Genomic DNA, 21,409 nt, shown 5'->3' on the forward strand with positions numbered 1-21,409 from the left:
TGAAGATATTAAATTATATAGGGTAATTTTAAATATGGTAAATCTCTCAGGTTAGTGAGCTAACCACTTTTCTGCAGAGCTACAGTATTAGCCATAATAAACAGTACTGAAACTGAATCAGCCTTCTCGATCAGCTGATTCAATTTTCGATTGTTGTCAAGGCTTCGTGTTCTTTACTTCTTTCTTATTCGAGGTTAGTTTTTGCTAACATGGTGCCAACAACGGTAGAGAAAGTTTTTATCGTAGAGCATTATTTTCACTCATACAGAATTGGATGTGCGGGTGGGCCAAGCTTTTCATACACTGGATTACGTTTTCAGGAACATTTCCACAAAAACCCGCCTAGTAATGCTGTGATTCTTAGTTTTGTTGAAAAATTTGGAAGAACAGGTAGTGTTTTGACACAGAGAAAGGGCTTTTCAGGTCGCCCAACTACTGTCCATAGAAATGAAAACCACTGAAAAGTGTTGTAGCAAGTGTTACAGTCACCGAAAAGAAGCCTAATGCGAGCTTCTCCTAAACTGAATATTAGCAATACGTCAATGCGAAGAATGTTCAAAAACAATTGGTGGTTTTCCCTGCAGGATACAAACTGGACAATCTTTGAACTGTAAAAACAAACTAGCCAGAGTTCAGTACTGTGCTTGAATGTTAGCAATATGCTATGAAGAACCATATTGCTAAAACCATTGAGTTTCTGAGTGATGTATGGTTTACAGATGAATGTCGTGTGCACCTTAATGGTTTGATAAACAAGCAGACAACACGTTTCCTTGGATTTGAACGTCCTGACATTGTTGTAGAGGGGCCACAGCATAGTAAGCGTGTAACCATTTGGTGCGCTGTGTCTGGGAGGGGTATAGTGGGACCATACTTTTTTGAAGGCAACAATGGAGAGACTCTTACTGTAAATCAGTATCGATATAGGGCCATTCTTGATCGTTTTGTGAGAGATCTCAGGAGATTTTGTCGTGCATGAAACTTGCCGTTAAATTCACAGTGGTTCCAGCAAGATGGTACAACCAGTAACACTGCCGTTAACGACATTGCTTTCCTCAAACAAACCTTTGGCAACCGTCTCATCTACCTTAGAACAAACTTTCCTTACCCAGCCCACTCCCTCGATCTTACAACACTGGACGGTACGAGTGTTGCCCCAAACTGAACGGTGGTCATATTGAACATGTTAACCCTTTAAGGAGTATGGACGTCATATGACGTCTTCCTTTGATAATCTAAAATGAGTAATGGATGAAATCCAAAAAATACCAAAAGGAGTAAAAAGTGTAAAAAACTTGAGTCATTGGCTTCTACCGGATGTCTACTGCAATCTGGTGGTAAAATCAGATTACAAGTGAATGTGAGCACAAAAATGGAAGTTAAGTATGTTGCCGATAGATGGAACCACTATAGAGACTAATCTACCCTAAAGGCAATCAGTAATAGCAATGCATTTATGATAATACAAAAATACAGAAGCTATACGTCATATGACGTCCTTACTCATTTATGTAGCGTTTACACGCACTCCTTAAAGGGTTAATAGCACAGATAAACATTAATGACACGTTTATTGTACATTAATGTAGCTAGTTATTAATAGACATTTTATGATCCAGGATGAAGTGATAGTTTCGAGTAACTTAATCTGAAGTTACATTATTACTGCTAACTCGATTTTCTATAAGCTATAACTAAGTGTTGAAATTTTATTTGATAAACAAGCTAAAGAATGGAGCAAAAAATTCATTCAAAATGGCAAAAGAAATGGTCGGCTGTTATTTTATCATGGGTAAGTCTGTTTGTTTAATTTACGTATACTGTACTTCACTCAATGTATTAGTAGAGCATACATCGCAAACATTTGAAAATGTAATATTTATTTTATTTTCCTTATAAAACTTTATTGTACAAGACAAGACCTAGACCGCTTATTTATTACGTTCACGCTTAGACAAGCTAAAATTTTCAGTGTTAGTTATATCCTCTTTTCATATTTAGTGCCCTATCAAGAATCTTTCAAAGAACTAAAAATATTAACTGTAGTGGCACTGCACATAAGAGAAATCATCTTTGTATGCAGTAAGAACCAACCAAGACAGACACAGAGACCTACATCGACATAACACCAGAAACGCAATAGATTTCTCACTCCCAACTCACCATTTGTCTATGTGAAAAGAAGCCTAGCTACAGAGGAGCCTTGTTCTACAACAATATGCCTGGACACCTCAAGAAAGTATCTGGACAACGACTGAGTAGGCAACTAACAGTGTGGCTGGAAGACAGACTCTTCTACTCAGTGAAAGAATTCCTGGAGAGAGCCCTTGACTAAATGAAGACTACATAATTAATTTACAAACACTGACTATTACACTTATTTATAACATTAACACTTATTCTTCACCTTGTTCTGTTCTCTAAGAATATGTACAATAAAGAATCTGAATCTGAATACCCGAGTTTAACCGATTTTGCTTCTTTTGACTTGTATTTATTGGTAAAATCTATATGTAATGTTACTGTGTTTACCATAATAAAATATTACCATTTCAGTACTGTTTATTTTGGCTAATACTGTATTTGTTTCATTTTAAATAATTATAAAATTTAGTAGAACAAATAAAGAAAGTATTTTAAACCAAGACATGTCCAAAATTAGAGATGAACTTCAAAAGTCTCAAAATCTAAATTGCAGACTTAGTAGGCCTAAAAGTAAATTAAAGTATGTTTCAACATACTAAGACTATGACATAAATTTGAGTTACTTAAACAATAATATAAGTATAAACTTCCATATTGTTTTTTAAATCCCCTTGCTTCAATAACTTTTCATTCTTACTCCTACGGTAACTACAACACGTGGCTTTGGGATTCTCACAGAATCCAATGGTCTTCAGCTGAGGTAACCTTAGTTCAAAACCATCCCAGTTGGTACCATTACTCCAGTCTCAGACAATAATAACTGATAAGGTAATAGTACATCAACAGCTATGGTAACCAACAATACTGCCTACCTAACATACATTGAATAAGAAAGCCTAGAAACTGTAATGTACCATAATAAAACTCTTTTCTTTCAACTGCATTAATTATTATCTCTACTTAACATACAGCTGATATGGTACCGGTAAGAACAACAAGTGACAGACTCTCTAAACATTCGCACATTGAGCTACAACATAAAGCGGCTTGACTAATTGTACTAGTGGAATAAGTATACAGAATCCTACGTATCCGTGGGCATATTAGTTAAAGTACCTTCGGGCAGTTGTGATTCTGAATTGTTCTCGCCGGAATTTGTTCCTTTGTGGTGAGGTTCCTCTTGAATTGTTTGCTCTTCTCGATGGGTTTTCCCTTCATCACTTACAGCTGAAGGAGAATCCGATACAGTTTCCTTTAAAGACGATAGTTCCGAAGTTAAAACATCACTTTCTGAGTCAGTATTGGTGGTCATGGGTGCGATTGTAATGTTAACAGCACTGTTCGGAGACCTACATATCGGCCCGCTGGAGAGCCTAGCACGCAGGACACTGCTCGTCTCCGTTGAAAAGGCATCCGTGTTCAAGAAGTGGGTTTCGGCACCGTTCTCTGTCAACGTTATCACCGGTTTTAACTCGATGTCGAAGTAAGCCTTGGGCTCGGGCAGTTCCGTTTTGTTGATGAGCTGGTTGAAGTGACTGAAGAAGGAGCTGGAGGCGATGGGGCTGATGTCGCCGAGTTGAAGGTCTGTGCCGTCATTTCGCTTGAGCGAGAGTGCCGGACACTTGGTGAGCTGGTGCTTGATGAGGTTGGACTTGCGGTTGAACGACTTGCCGCACGCGAGACACTTGTACGGTCGCTCTCCAGTGTGCACAGACTGGTGACTCAGCAGGTGTGGCTTCTGGCTGAAGCTCTTGTCACACAGCTGACACTTGTAGGGCCGCTCGCCGGTGTGCAGCATGGTGTGGCGCTGCAGGTCCCCCTTGCGACTGAACCGTGAGCCGCACACCAGACACACGAAGGGCCGCTCGCCCGTGTGTATCATCTTGTGCTTCTGTAGGTTGCTCTTGCGATTGAAGGGCTTATTGCAAACATCGCAAGGGAAGGGCTTCTCTCCTGTATGCACGAGTCGGTGGGTTATCAGGTGACCAACTTGGTTAAAGGAACGGCCACATACCTTCAATAACAGGTGTGAATTAGTACAAAGTTTTATTGCATATGAAATCAATTCAAATATATCTATTTAGAAAATATTGGTTACACTTTTACAAGAAGAATATTTTATCCTATGGATACCTATCTGTTTACTAGAAACAGCCCTCCAGAGAGTTAGGTTTACCGTTTTTCAATTAGTTAAAAAAAACAACACAAACAAAAACCTGTTTATTGTGACTTCCTAAAAACTGAAGAGAAGAATTCTTACACATTTCTACACAGCTAGGATAAAGACAGTTTAAAACTGAATAAGAGAAATGTTGGGACAAAATATTAAATTAATTTTAACACTTAACCCTTAGCGAGCCACAAATAAATAACCAAAACTACTCCTAAGAGCCATACACCTTAAAAATAAAAAAAAATTCCCACATACCAAAACCAATTTTTTTTTATAATTCTTATAACATAAGAGGTAAAAAAACGACAAAATATTTTTTTTCACTCTTTATTGTTAATTTACAGCCAAAAAATGGTAAAATCATAATTTCACTGAAAAAATTTAATTTTGACATTCTATGTGTTTATATAATATATATAAAGTTAACAATAGTTCAACACAATTATTGTTATATTTTACAAAAAACAAGCATATAGTAATTTGTATTTAGAGAAAATATAAAGAATATAGTAAAAATTTATATAAATATATATATACAAATTAAATAAAAGCAATGAACTAAAAAAAAAACTTGACAATAAAGCCCTACATCACGATAATAATACATAAACTACACTGCACATTGATAAAAAATATTGATTAACATCAAAATTGAAAAGATAAATATGCGGATAGAAAATGGAAGGGCGAATAAACATCTAACCTCACGGAAGGCTACAGGCGGACTGAGCGCGTGTCAGTAGACGTCATTGGCTCTGCGAGAGACTATGAACATCCGGCCGCCCGCTATTTTGTCGATCGAACAAGAGCCGTGACCTTCAAAATAGACACGAACGGTTGTCTCTTGTTTAGATAAACCTTGTTTAACAGTTTTTACTAAGTTTGTTACCCAGAAATGCTTTTAAATAATATTAAAATAAAAAATTGATTTTGCGTCAGTGGACGTCATTGGCTTTTAGCGCTAGTTTAGGCATGACGTCTAGTAACGTCATTGGCTCGGTAAGGGTTAAATATCTGAGACCTGTATTAATTTTGTTCTAAAATAACAAAATCATAAATATTAACTAGTATATTCCTTCGAGTTCTATATAAACATTTTTATAAAGAAATGAATGATTCTATTTTTGCAAATCAAGATTTATTTGGAATGTGCGAATATGCATACAGGATGTCACAAATATTTCACCCCTCCCTAATTCACCTTTAAATATAAATATATCAACCATGTTCATGGGAGAATCGTTATAGGACTAAAACTAATGATATTTGGGATATATGAGAAACCCCCAACCTAAATGGGAGAAAGCGGAGAAATACAATTTTAAAATATAAATCTCTATTAAGTTACATTTTATTTTAGAGCCCAAGAATTATAAAAGAACAAAGCTGCAAACCCGACGTATTTATTTAATCCTGTACAGAATAAATTCAATTAAATTAAAATCTTACTCAAGCTTCTATGATCTCTAAAAAATGTATTGATTTAAAAATATTTCTTTTAATTTAATTTTTGACTATTCTGTGGTGCGTAGTGAAAAATCCAACACACAATTTTGGAATGTCCAAGGAATGAATAAGCTTCTTCAGCCATTTGGTAAAGGGATAGTTATTACAGGTGTGCCAACTTATTCCTCAAGAGTGGTGCAAAAGAATTTAAAGCTGTTAAAGTTCCAACTCAATCCAAGTCTCCCTTATTCTCCGAATTTGGCTTACTTGTGCTACATACTCATTAACAAAATTATGGCCAGAAATAGATGAAAAACAAGGCACAAATTGTGGGAAAGAGAGCAAACTTTGTGGTCTTACTCGTATTGTATTATTTCAAAACAACAAATATTGAAAAAACATAAAAAAATTAATTACAAAAAAACTTGTTTTTTTATCAATATGATTTATTAAATTTATTAACACCTGAGTAATTTGCATTTAGCACTGACTAGAAACAACGCTAATGATGACGTACTTTGCACATGTGCGGCTTGATGTTGGAGTGGACAGGCTGGTGTCGGACCAGGTCACTCTTGTAGTAGTAGGACTTGCCACAGATGCTACAGCTGTACTTGCGCTCCCCTCTATGGAAATCTCTATGGACCAGGTATTGGCACTTGCAGCAGAACTGCTGACTGCACTTGGTGCACGAGAACGGCAGGCTGAGTTCGAACGTTGCTTGAACCTCTCGATGGCACTGACACTGGCAGCATTCCACCGGCTCACTGCGCTCCGTCAAGAAGTGACCCTCCAGGGCTGGGTTCTCTTCCCCATCCCCCACCTGCTTTATTGTCAATCAATCATAAGATGGGAAAATCACATAAATCAATTAATTGGAAAATTAAATTCAGCATTGAATTGAATTGAATAAAATTTGTTCCATATCTATTATATGTTACAATCAGTTGACAAAATATACATATACAGTGAAAAGTGCCCACAAAGACTACGTGATCTGTGAGTGGGGACGAATATCTTTATCAGTCCGTTGGTATCTTAATTATCCATGAATAGTACAGTACTATTACGCAAATAACAAACTTAAATCTATTACAACTTGATTTGGCTATTAGATAACGGTAGTCAATATGAATGGACTAATGCATTGTTTCTCTTTCTAATTGTTTACAGTAGTCAGTTTTTTTTATAATTTGTGGTTGATTTAATTCATAGTAACTAAATCAAATTATTAACCAGCTATATAACGATTTTAGTTTTAATTTACTTTTTTGGCTCGGATTAATTATTTATACTAATCAATTGATGATTCTTATAAATTTCTTATTTACAACTTTAGAGTCCAAAACCTATGGAGAATGCAAGTGACTGTTGAAGCATCAGTATTTAATCTGACGGAATTCAAATCAGAATAATATATTTAAAATGTTTGTGACATCAAAAGCCTAAAAGTTGGCCAGGGTGTATTTAAAATTTACAGTTGAGGTCTGAAAGAACCGGAATAAGCATTTGTATATATATATATATATTGTATATGCATACATACAAACACACAAGACAGTATAAAATGACTAAAGTGTAATGCAAATGCAAGAATGCCTACGCTGCATCTACTCCTGCGCCTATCAAAAACTCCCCACACCCTCTTACCATAAGTGGCGACACTAAAGCCCCTCAGCCTCTAATATATGATTGGATAAATTTCTACAGATTATATGCAAAAGATAGAAAGAATTGGTTTTGTCAATATTATTAATTAGTCTAGGAGTGAAGAATCCAAAATTCCAAAAATCCAAGATTTTGCGTCAGATACTCATGCCGAACATTGAAAAAAAAATCATTTTTTTATGTGTATTAGATTTTTAATAAACAGTTGTCGGATACTAAGAACTGGAAATTCCCTTTGCAGTATTTCACATGGGCATCAACTTCCCTTTTTTAATATCGTTTATAAAAATGCAATTAGAAAAGTTAGAGATCTGATAGATTTAAAAATGATAAAAACTGTTTATTTTGGTTATTTTTAGTCTTTAATGAGGTATGGTATTGTTTGCTGGGGTACGTCACCGTTTTTAGAAAAGTGTTCAAAGCTCAGAAAAAAGCCATTAGGATATTAAGCAATTTAGACTTTAACCAACCATGCAGAAACCTTTTTAAAGATCTCTGAATTTTCATAGTGAGGGGCGTGTATATAATGTAAATCCTGATTCAAACATACAAAAGTGTGCAAACCAAACCACTCATTTCCCATCAGAGTTATTTTATATGGAACATTAACGCTCTATTCCTATCCCAATACACATAACCACCCACTTAAAAAATCATTTCCTTCTAAAAGCCAATACTTTTTCAATAAACTTCCAACAATGTGGAATCAGATTCCAACATTAAATTCCTTCATAAGAACCGTTAAATAACTTTTGCTGGAAAATTAAACATATAAATTTGATGATTTTAAACCACATTCACCAGAAACTTAGAAGCAGTGTACATATTGATTCCATGATGTGCCATACTTATTTTGAAAATTTAGTATACTTTTATTGTAAGATTAAATTGATTTATATTAGTTTTTATTTAATAACAGATTTATGTTTCTTATCTATTTTATGTGCCTTATAAGACTGTAACATGTTCTCTTGAGCTAATAAAGAATTTAATTTAATTTCAAAACTTCTATATAAAAATCATAAAAAGGAACTTTACCAAAATCCTATTCCTGACTTCCTCTTCAATGAGTTATAATAAACAGATTTTTTTCAAGTACTGAAGTGTTAAAATTATGCATTTATATGTGGTTGTAAGTGCTACACTCAAAATATATTCAATTATATTGTACTCCACAACACTGACGTGGAAAATACTTATGAAACAATATTTTATACTAGAGGCTAAAATGTGATTAGGATTAAGATTTATTGAAGAACTTATTTTACGTTTAGAAATAATGTTTTTAAATATTCATACGGAAATCTTAACTAATTTGAGTGCAAATTTCATAATGTCACGAAATAAAAAAACATCTATTATGATTCCATAACGATTACGATTCCACAGAGTTAGTACTTTCTAGCTTCTATAAGCATCTCAATAACACAATTCACCACCAGAATGTGCACTCTGTATTAGTTTGTTTGCTTTACAAAGTTAAAGGTGATTGGCATGCATCGTTGCTTGTTTTCATCAGTCTACCCTCTGCTTCAAACTGATAATGAAAAATTACAAAGTCTAGTGTTTAAATTACAAAGCATTGACAGTGTTTCTGAGCGAATCGTTCATATTTTGAACAGTTGTCAGTATGTTTACCATACTTATTCGTGATATAAACTACACATAATGCAGCCACAATATTCCATTCTTATATTCTACATCGCCAACAGACAAAGAAAAAGCTTGAAAATCCAGCAATACAAAAAGCCGTAGACCTCCTGTAATATTGTCTTGATTTGGAATTAAAATTAACTACTCAAAAATTTAGTACCCAAAGTTAATAAAACCAACCATTATTGTATACTCACAGCAGTTTCATAAAACTCGTAAATAATTTAATATGTTTGAAAAATGTAAAATCAATTTAACTCCCCAAACTCTGTTCCTTCCAGAAGTAAATGTGTGCTATTATCGTAAGTGAAAAAGATCAACAAAACCTAACTGATTATGCCTAAACCTTCCATAGAACTATTAAAATCACCGGATTTCAACATGATTACATATAATAAAACTTATCACTGAAACAAAATATAATTATAAAACAATATAAACTAAGTTTAGATTAATTCAATCTTCAAAACGAACCAATACGGTACCAGTTAATGTGTTAAGAAATCTACAAGTTTAGCCTGTATAGGGTAATCTTTCTGAACTAGGCCTAACTACAGAATTATTGTTACAATCCTAGTTAACATGACTAACATTAATACATTTGTTCACCTGAGAGCCGGTTTGTTCTGCAATTTCTTCAATCATGCTCAAGCTGGCCTTTCTGTAAAACAAAATCAATAATAATTGTACATAAACTGAATATTTTACTTATATGTAAGACATATAAATTTACTAGTGAAAAAACTGATTATTATTTGCCAAGTGTAAGTACCTAATCAACTTCTGGAAGATAATATAGAGAGTGATGATAAAGATTTCTTCCTGCTTCTATCTAAATGTTCAATTGTTAGCAAATAGGTTCAATCAGCTTTATTTAATTTTAGAAAAGTACCACTCAGATGTCTTCATATTATCTCAGGAATATGTTTTTTTTTTTTTTTTTTAAGGAGAGGCCAATCCCCTTTTACCTCTATGGGTGTTTCACAACGTTTCATTGTTGTTCGTGTTTTTGCTAAAAACGTTTCGTGTTTTTGCTGAAAATGGTTTTACAAAGATATATTGTTGTTTCACAAAAAATTACCTGCAACATAATTTTTTTTAATGAATAAACGTATCTATATACCAATATATAGAGAATACATATTTTTAATATTTTCGTGCTTTGTACGTTTTACTTGACTATGTATACAGGGTGTAAATAAGTCCTGATATGCCTAGATATATTCCAAACGGATTGAGATCTCAATGTACAACCTTTACATTACTTATTAAAATAATTTTAGATTTTTAGGAGGGTAAAAAAATTCCCCCTCCCTCTTTTCAAATGGGGGTGAAAGGGGTAACTTTAAATATTAAAATTGCCACCCCTATCTTGTGACATGAGTAAAACATCTCTACGACGTTCCTAGCAAATGTTATGGGAAAATTACTCCTTACATCCCAGGGTGTAAATTAAGTTCTAATGCTCTTGGATATATTCCTAACGGATTAAGTATCAATGTACAACCATACTTATACTTATACTGCTTGACCATCAGCACTCCAAACTTTAGAGGGCACAACTTTGTTTCATATCTTTTAAGAAAACTAAACATTGGAAAAGTTAGAAATTAGAGATTACGAGATTACTATTAGCTCCAAAAGATTATTAAGAGACAATTCTACAACTTCAAAACCAAATTGGAGTGAGACCATGTAGTGAACTGGTGGTCCCCATGGGTCCTTATCCCACAGTCTTCCAAGCAGAAGTCACAGCCATAATGGAATGTGCTCATGAGAATCTTCGTCTGCGGTATAGAAGTAAGACGATTAGCATTTTCACAGATAGTCAGGCAGCATTGAAGGCATTGAACTCTTGTGTGTTCAACTCCAAACTTGTTTGGGATTGTTATCAAGTCGTTTCTTCCATGGCAGAATCAACAACGTGTAACTGTTTGTTGGGTTCCTGGTCATGAGGGGATCTCTGGGAACAAAAGAGCTGATGGCCAACTTGGACTCAACATCTAACATGAAGGAAATCCCAACCATGAATATGAGAGAAGGTGGAGGCTGCATCTGGGTCTGAGAATGAGCAGAATGGTCCTACAGTTGTCTTCCTCCAGGGTGGTGCCTGACCTTCTCTCCTTAAGTAGATGGGTGTCTTCTTGGGTTATGGGTTGGATTATGGGACATGGTCACCTGAGGAAGCATCTTCACAAAGTTGGCATTCTCCGGGAGGATCTGCTCTGTAGGATGTGTGATGAGCAGAAGAAGACTGCTGAATACCAACTCTCTAACTGTCTTGCAATAGCAAGGGAGCCCTACTCCATCTTTGGTAGTCTGGACAAGGGTGGTGAATTTACCCAGGAGGATATGATCAGTTCTTATTGTGATTTAATTAATATTTTAGTTGTGAATTATCTTAGGCAAACCATTTTTGTATGATTAGACATTACTGTACTTGGTAAATCTTTTTTTGCATCATTTGGATTATTTTGAAGCTAGTGTTTTATATATTTTTAATTCTTGTAACATAGTATCTTAGATCTCTTAAACCTAAAATCATTTTTCAAATTCATTTTGTCAAAAATCACATGGTTAAAACGGTATGGCCTATTTTGTATTTAATATTGGGCATTTTGAATGGCCATAACTTTCTTTTGGGCTCCACATTGTATTTATTAATATTACGGTTCTAATCTCATTTTAATCATTAAAATAATATGCAATTTTATCAAAGTTTACAATGACGATTTTTTATCGGCTATTATGTTGCATTCCCTTGACATGGAGAGGAATTGCCAAAAACATTAAAAAGTTGCTTTTTCGGTTTAAACTAATGTGCAGATTCTCATGATTGTAAGTTGAATAATTAAATCATTCCTGTACTTTTTAAACACCCTCATGAACACATTCACTGCAGGTCTGTACTGAGTGATACCAAACAGATAACACTCCCAGCTTCAGCACCATAGGGCGTCTGCCGCAGTCAACATATTCACTCTTAACTTGGCAATATACGAGTATACTGACACACAATAGAGGCTACACAATCATTAACCAGTAATTGTGTAGAATTTTCAAAAGTTTTATAAATATCCTACAGATCGCAATTGTATGTCGAAGTTGAAAATCATTCATATGAGTTTACTCTCTGCTTTTTAGCGCTTCTGAGTTGTTATTATAATACTTTTGAGGTTAGTAATACAACTAAACGACGCAGACGTACATGTTGGTGGGTTTAGTCTAGACATAAGCCCGGATGTTGCAATCGATTCGCCCGATCTGCTTTATTTAGACTATGATTCAACATCATCCCTGCCACGCCGTAACTTGCTCGCAAAATGGTTCCTACATCACGGAAAAGCAATGTTCCATCTGAACGAATACCTTCGCAGCTGAATTTTCTAGTATACAATAGCGAGCGATACGATGTGTACCATTGCTGTTTGCTGACCGTGAATTAATTTAAAACAATACGATCCGCAATGGGTTAAACACCCTCATGAACACATTCACTGCAGGTCTGTACTGAGTGATACCAAACAGATACACTCCCAGCTTCAGCACCATAGGGCGTCTGCCGCAGTTAACATATTCACTCTTAACTTGGCAATATATATACTGACACACAATAGAGGCTACACACAATCATTAACCAGTAATTGTGCTACATAGTTTAAACTATTGTACAATGTACAACTGTTTAGCTATAATACATGTAGTTAACATCAAGCGGGTCTATACTGAGTGTGAGCAAACGGAACCACTCAGCCTAAGCACTGTAAAGTGTCTGCCGTAGTCAACTTGTTAAAGAAATGAGTGTTCCTTACGGATCAGAATCGTGGATGTTGGGCCACTGGCTGAGTCGTTTGATCAGTTCCGACGACAGGGACTGCTCCATGTTCAACCTGCAACAAAAAAATTAGTTTTAACTTGAAATCATCAAGAGCTGGAGACATAAACAAGTTTATTTACATTTAAAATTAGATTGTAGTCGGGCAATTTTATAGTTTAAAAAATAGGAGTCAAAGTATTGCCAAATAGATATACCATATTGTATCCGCAAATGCATAACTGTCTTTCAGAATCATAAAAAAAAGTCTGTCTTATAAGAATACTTTCAATGTGACTAATGGTGTTCTGCTCTAATACAGATAAGATTTTGAGAATTGTTTAAAGCAAGTATAAATAGAATTTAAAATGTGCCAGGTAGTTCCAATAATGAAACTGCTTCAATGAGTTGGCGACAGCTCTGGAACAGTTATTTTGCAAGAAATGCGGGATTCATTTAGAATTTTGTATGGATTCTAAAATTATAACCTGGTGTGTCACCTCCTAATAATATCTATACAACCTGAAAAATGTTTAATTTCTGACACTGTTTGTAATTAAAAGTTTTCATTTTATTTTATTTCAGTTAGCTGTTTGATCTAGGCCTATATAGTTACATTGTAGTTGCACTCTTGGTTGTGAGGCGAGGACAGTAAGAACTGGTGCAGTGGGGTGTTTTAAGCAACTGTTGCAACACAATGTATAATGCTATTATTAAAGCTTTTAATGCACTACTGATCAAGAACTTCACTCTTTGCACAATTAGCCTAATGTTTAGTTTAGTAGATGACTATTTATTAGTTACTGAGTATTGCAAATTACTTCCTTTAAAATCTTCAGTAAGCAGAAATTTTATATAAAGGCTTTACAATAAATAGAAGATCATCTTTTCTAATTCAAAAAAGACGTTGCAGTTAGCCATTATTTAGAACCAATTTACTTGTAGTTGAAACTGATAATATATTTGTTTGAAGACCACACTGATACAGAAAATTTTAAAGTCATTAAAATGATCAATTGCTGGTATATTCTTCCCAATATGACAATTAGGCCAATTCACTTGAACTGCTAAAATCTGTTTATTAACCCTTTTAGCGCCAAGAGCGTATATATAGGATCAACCTGTTAAGTCATAAAACACCAAAAAAGCCTTTATTTAGGCTCAAGCTAGGTTGGTGGTGAAATGCCAAGAGCCTACATATAGACTTGGACAAGTTCGGACGTTAAGCGCCAAGAGCCTTTATTTAGGCTCTCAACATTTTCATGCAGTACACAACCATTTATTGACTAATATCAATTAAATTAGTACTGATTAATGCATTTTATGTAAAATGTACTATAGCAAGTAGCACTGCATAGACATTCATAAACTGTATTGTATGTAATGTATAAATATATATTGTAATTATTATTTTACCAAATTTTCACAGGCCTTTCTCAATTAAATATATTACACTACAATACAGAGGTTTGTTGAGTAAATATATTTTCAGGCATTTTTGAGCTCTTAATTTAGACACAAAAAATGGAAAAGGTATCTCACTTTTAAACAGTATCAATACAATTTTAACAGATCAACATTTCATAAATTCCATTAAATGTCATTGTTCTCATATTAATAACATAAAAATGAGGTCAAAATCATTAGTTTATCATAAAATTTAGCGAAATGAGAACGATTTATATCTATGTGTGTCATAATTTGTAAAATTGCCAGTGACGTGACCTGCCCAATGTGCTTGGTACTAAAGGGGTTAAATTTGTTTTTTATACATGACTTTACAAACTAAAAAAATGCCATACACATTAGCTGTTACAAGCATTGTTTATCTTGCTTTTTAGTACATTATTGTTTGTTAACCTCTTTTTAAGTTCTAGTATTATTCTTACTTTTTTAAATGGAAGAAAACTATGATAATTTAAAACAAAATCACAAAACCAACAATGAAACTTTGCTTCCAAAATTAATGTGTTTGTTTCAATTATTTTTTTAGGTTACATATAATTTGAAGTATTGAGCAAATCAATTATCATATTAGTTTCAACCTTAATATTGTTATTATCAAGTGCCAGACAATAGAATTATATACTTATTTTGTCTAAACAATTTATTATAGCATTTTATATTATAGCCAGAATTATAAACGACTCAAAACAAAACCTTTTCATTCCTGCTAAAAATATGCCAAGTTCTTGATTTTTACATATATTTAGTAAAACCAAATTTTCAGTAAATTTATACAAATTAAAACAAAAATGGTGGTCTTATTTAATATTAATATCGTCCTTAAATATCTGAAAAACAAAAAAAATTACCACGCTTCCAAAACAGGAAAAAGTTTTTGTTTAGAATACAAATATGAAGTAACAAATTAGCCTCAAAAGAAAGATAATTACTCCCAGATAATCCGAGTGGAGAGAGTTAAAGTATAGAACAAAAGCTTACCTTCTGGGAAAGGCCAGTGAAATTATCTAAAGTTTTGTAACAATATCTCTATCGTCACAAGTAGTCTTCGGTTGAAATCTGTGTAGTCCATTTTTTAATTTGAATATTGTTTGTCTCACTCGTTGTGGTCTAAGAGGAGTTCTCAACATTTCTCTGAAATATAACACAAGAAAGGTTATAAGAAACAGCTTACCAAGATAAATTACAAATGATTTTAAAATGTGATAAACCAAGATGATAAAAATGTAGAAAATAAGAAATAATAGCGCAGTTTTCTTTTAAAAAGCTGGTATTTATAAGCTAACTGCTGCAGTAACTGGGATATTGGACTCTGTATTTACCTTTATATTAATAAGCATTTTTAATGAAAATAAATTTGTCCAAAACATTATTTCAACCTAGGCTTAAAATATAAAACATTTTTGTTGTGACTGTTCTTTTGATTAAAAATTTTTTTTTTTTTAATTTAATGAACCGCATAATTGCATTCATAGTTGCAATTAACTCTTTATTTAATCCATTCATGGTTTTTAACGTAATATTATGTTCACAATGATTGTGAAAAAGAGTGCTACTAACGTAATACTACCAACGTAATAACAGATTGTTGTTATTACAATTTGGTTAAAATAATAGCAATATCTTATCTTTTCCAAGGTTGGGGGCAATTTCAATCCAAGGCTTGTCTTTTAAATCTAAATTTCTGTATTCTTCCCTGCCTTATCTCAAAGGACCTTACTTTGTCAAATCTCATTAATTACCTGTTCCATTTTAAATAATCATATCACAACAATTATCACTTCAAGATGCTGAACAAAAATAGTTGGTGTGTTGAAAACAAGTGGTTTGGAGCACAACGCACAGCACATTTTCCCTCCACGAGCGACCTGCGTGGATGCATCCAAGATATCTGTGGATTTTCATGGATGCCAGTATGAATGGTCCCAATGAAACAAATGTTAAGTAATTATTTCTATTCCTATCCACATACGTTCATGGATGTCCGTTTAAAGAGAACATGGTCAGGGAAATTCATCTCTTTAACCATTTAACCGTACAGGGACTCCAGATTTCAAGCCTATGACAGTGTCAGATATGTCACTGCAAAAAGCGGAAGATGAACTGGAGAGCTGCAAAAATTATTATTTATATTTATAGTTTAGTAAGTGTATTATTGCAGTCTTTCTGGTCAGTTGTTTCTATATCTTGTATTGTCAGCTATGCCATCTTATTGTGTGAAATATTGTGTCAAATATGTTAAGTAAGAATTATAATGCTTACCGTTGGAAATGAATAAATAAATAAATAAGTGTTTTATAGAACTACTCAGGGATATCTTTCCATTTTACGTCATCCGACACAGGAAATTAATATATTAGAGTTTTCTTACCAAGCAATTTGATTTCTTTGATTTGTCTACAGTTCATATAGTATTATTAATCTACAGCCACTGCCATAATCAAATCATCTATATTTGATTATTTAAACTATCAAAACCAAATTAAATATCTAACTGAATTACATTACAGGTATTACAAATTACAGTATAGTTCAGCTGTTTTTATATATAAAAAATAATAATTTAATGGAACAATCTAGGCTATGAGCATTTATAAAATGTAACAAACAAAGCAGAAAACATTAAGTTACTTTTTAGTTTTACTAACCCTTTGATGGCCAGGCCATATATTCAGTTTTACTTCTAATAACCCCCGCTATTTATTCAAGTTTACTTTCCATAAAGGCCAGCCCTCAAAATGGCACTTTTGACACACTTTTACAAAAACTTGAGTAAATTATCTATAAATATAGTATTTTAATGATTTTTGTTTTCTTTTACTAAGTAACAATAAAAATAAATATACTGTAACTTAACAATCTTCTAAAAAATAATGACACTCTTTTTACTTCTTCCTTTTAATGCATTAGTATCGTTTAATTTTTCATTTTTTAATATTTGATTATTAAAACTAGAGTAAAAAAAATACTTCAATGAAACCATTATTATTAAAAGAAAGTATGGTACTTTGGGATTATACCGACCACACCAGTATGAGGAACACAAACATTTAAATTTATAGAAAAAAACATTATAGAACGAAAAAGCAACTCTTCAATTACAAACTTACGATTATTAATTGTTAATGGGTTTCCTGTGACGCCCAGAATGTAGCAATATCAAGGATGAATGAGTGTAGTGGATTTCCGCCTTCAGCCGCAACTGCCAACCGCCACGCATATTTTAGATTTAGGCAATTAGTCATGATCTTGTAACAAAAGAATGGCTCCCTCTTCGCTCCTGGGTAAATCCCAAATTCTCATAGTGTCACCCATCACTAATCTATTACACATACAGTAAAACACGGAAGTACAACAAAGCGACGCACTCGACAGACACTTCGGCACGAAAGTACAAGAATGCAGCGCACCAGCTGAACGGACGGCGAGACTCTGTAGTCACGTTATCCACTAGACCGCTCGACTTTGACCTCTGTCTGAGGATGGGGAGGGGTTTGCAATAAGACAATTCCTGTTTTATATTAATGAAATATTGTTCTACGCTAATCTAGTAATCAGTAGAAGCAAAATGTCAAATAACGATTCATGTTTGGGTGTGGTCGGTATAATCCCAAAGTAGGCTACCGAAAGTATACATATTTTTACACAAAAAAGAAAACACCATGAGGATTCCTCCAGAAATAGTTTTTGGAAATATTTTACAAAACATATTTGTTTGATATATTGCCTTCCAAATTGCATCTTTCTACTAAACCCAAAATGTGAGGAAAAACATTGAAAATGATCACAATAATCTGAAAGTATATATATATAGGTACTTTGGGATTATACCGACCACACCCAGACATGAATCGTTATTCGACATTTCGCTTTTACTGATTAATAGATTAGCGTAGAACAATATTTCGTCAATATAAAACAGGAATTGTCTTATCACAAACCCCTCCCCATCCTCAGACAGAGGTCAAAGTCGAGCGGTCTAGTAGATAACGTGATTGCAGAGTCTCGCCGCCCGTTCTGCTGGTGCGTCGCTTTATTGTACTTCTGTGTTTTACCTCTACATTTCTCCAAACACAAAAAATTCAACAACAACAAACATTACCAAACTAAAACTAAACTCTTTATTGAAAAAACACTCAAAACTTCTTTTTATTCTTGATCACATTCCGCCACCCAAAATGCGAGTGCCTCCGGCCATCAGCGCGGGCTTCAACAGCACCTTCGGTGCTGCCCGCGCTGATGTCGACGAAAGAAAAACATCCCTCGAGATAGTACCTATTAGTAAAATATCAAATTCTAGAGGGGCTGATCAGAAATATAAATTGAATTGTAATGGAAAGGCAATTATGTACAGTGCAAATCATGTGATGCCGCGCGGCCTGCCGTAATCGGGATTCTCGAGAAAGATAAGATAACAGCGACAACAATACCGATCACAATACCTGGAAATGCTTGTAAGTTTGTAATTAAAGAGTTGTTTTTTCGTTCTATCATGTTTATTTCTATAAATTTATATTTTTGTGTTCTTCATACTGGTGTGGTCGGTATAATCCCAAAGTACCTATATATATATATATATATATATATATATTTGTTATGTTTGATATTATACTAAAATATAAAAATAAAGAAGTAAGGGAATAATGTAATGAAATGAAGGGTGCCGATATCGGCAGAGCAAACAAAATGCTTGGATTTGTCTCCCGATTCTCAAAAGGCTTAAGTGACACGGCTTTAAAAACTTTGTATTGTGCTTTGGTACGCCAAATCCTTGAATATGGCTCTCCAGTGTGGAACCCCCACCAGAAGTTTCTCATAGATGAACTAGAGACTATTCAAAGAAGATTTATTCGAATAGTGGGTGTCAGGAGTGGTCTTCTCTATCGTCAGGTTCCCATCGGGGAAGTGTCTCGTGATCTGGGACTCCTGACTCTTGCGGATCGCAGATTCTCCGCATAACGTTGTACTGCTGTCAAAGATCCTTAACGGCAAGATCGACTGTCCCGATATGCTGAGCCAGATCCTCTTCAGGACCCCTTCAGCCACTCGCTCCAGAGACCTGTTCGCTAGGCAGCAACATCGCACCAACTACGCAGCAAACGATACGATGTACCGACTTCAGAGTTCTGGTAATAGCGTCGCCGACATCGTTGACCTTTTTGAGGACAGTATACCAGTGCTCAAGAGGAAGATCGCCGATCTGCATGAGTTATCTGCCTAGGAGTTGCACAATGAGGGAAGACATTCGTTCTTACACTTTATCTGTACGTCTCTCATTGCTGTTATTTATATATTGTGTCTTGTTATTTCTTGTCTAATCTTGTTTATTCTCATTGTTTCGTGCTAATTTATTGCTGTTATTGTTCGTTGTTTTCCATAGTTCAAATCACGGTACACTAATAATTAATTACGTTATTGTCATTCATAGTAGTTTATATCCGTTTCGTCAGTTAAATAGTTTATTAATCGTTATTGCTCTATTTGTCACTGTGGTTGTTTACTTTCATTGTTTAATATTATGTTCAAAACTGTAAAAATGGAGATGTCCGTTGAAATGTAAAATAAAAAAAAAAAAAAATCGGTGTGATGCTGTTTTAGAACTGATTTTGCAGTGCAGAGATATTGGCTCACGGCTGTTTTGGAAATATAATTCCAAACCCAATATATAGGCCTGTAGGGCAGAGTACGATAAGCAGACCGATTTTTACATCACTTATTACAATTATCAATATTTGATATATCGAATAACAGAACTATCAATAGATATCAACATATATATAAAATATTAAAGTCACATGGTTCAAATTAATACAAATGGTTTAAACACTTAAGAAATGTAATAAATAATAAAAACCCAACAAATAATTAAGACGGGTGATCAGGAAAATGTCATTTGAATAATAAATAAAATGTAACAACAAAAGAAACATCTTGTTGTTAAGAAACGATACACAGTAAATCATCTTTTAGAGTTATTTTGTATATTTTTCTAAATTTAACTATCTTATTTTATTTAAAATAAGTTACTTATAGAACAAATTGTGTTTAGAATATGAAAATGTGTATACATTTGGTGCAGATGACTTAGTTATTGTTCAAATTAATTACTATTGGTTTGATTATATCAATGGATTTAATAATTAAATCTCATTTGATAATTTTGATACAAAACACTGGATTTGCTTATCATACTCTACCCGGCCTTTGGCCATGGAAGGGTTAAGGAAGGTGTCTGACAGCTTCTGTCACAAATGTTTTTTCATCGCCAATGTACTTATGACCATTACTCAAATACCATAAAAATTATTTAGCTTTGTTTGAAAAAATGTTAAGCAATTATGTTATTCAATACATTAAAAAGAGCTAGCAATACTTAATTTCAAGTAACTAAAATTAGAATGTTTTTCTAATTTAAGTTTAGGCATTTATAATTGATACTTTGGTTTCCTGATTCAATTATGGTATACTGCAGCCAAAATAAATAAATATCTTTGTAAGAAAAATAATTAAGTTTTTATGTGTGCTATTAGGATATTGTTACTTTATAACTGGCCTGTTTACAGGTTATGTTTTATCTTCCATTACAGGTAAGAAAGCAAATTATCTTTAAATTTTCCAATACTAAAATTAAATTATATAATTATGGATTACCTCAGAGTCAACATTTAATCTTTTAACCACAGGCTTATAGAATTATAAGCAACTTAAAATTAATTTAGAAACGTCAATCCCAAGTTCTGATTGCAATTATCTAAGTGGGTCAAACATTTTACATTTCCAAATTTCAGCTGTCGTAATCCAAACCATCAATTAAAACCAAACAAAAATACGGCCAAGGATAGCATGTGCACAAGCGTTAAGATCATACGAAAAGTTGATCAAATATACTATATACAATAATCATATATATTACACATAACGTAGTTACTGCAAGAAGGGTTGATACAGATTTAGGTATATATGTATATGTGCTTCATTGTACTATTTTTGAGAAAAATAAACCATTTTCATTCATTCATGCATACTATCTGAATGTTGAATATTGC

At 33.7% G+C, this 21,409-nt stretch overlaps 1 protein-coding gene across 2 annotated transcripts; it reads right to left on the reverse strand.

The window, feature by feature from the left end:
• Window positions 1–2,533: 2,533 nt before the first annotated feature.
• Window positions 2,534–21,155, reverse strand: LOC124357883 (zinc finger protein 551-like). Of its 2 annotated transcripts, none has more exons than XM_046809972.1 (6): window positions 21,015–21,155; window positions 15,345–15,497; window positions 12,898–12,975; window positions 9,695–9,746; window positions 6,282–6,587; window positions 2,534–4,159 (listed from the first exon to the last, which is right to left on the reverse strand). In XM_046809972.1, exons 3-6 carry the CDS (start codon window positions 12,966–12,968, stop codon window positions 3,230–3,232), a joined length of 1,359 nt encoding a protein of 452 aa, XP_046665928.1. In that variant the 5' UTR covers window positions 12,969–12,975; window positions 15,345–15,497; window positions 21,015–21,155; the 3' UTR covers window positions 2,534–3,229. The 2 variants fall into 2 exon arrangements, with proteins under 2 accessions (XP_046665928.1, XP_046665927.1); XM_046809971.1 differs by having other exon boundaries at window positions 6,282–6,590.
• Between the last annotated feature and the right edge of the window lie 254 nt (window positions 21,156–21,409).

The sequence above is a fragment of the Homalodisca vitripennis genome, chromosome 3 (genome assembly GCF_021130785.1).
Source record: "Homalodisca vitripennis isolate AUS2020 chromosome 3, UT_GWSS_2.1, whole genome shotgun sequence".
Taxonomy (NCBI): domain Eukaryota; kingdom Metazoa; phylum Arthropoda; class Insecta; order Hemiptera; family Cicadellidae; genus Homalodisca; species Homalodisca vitripennis.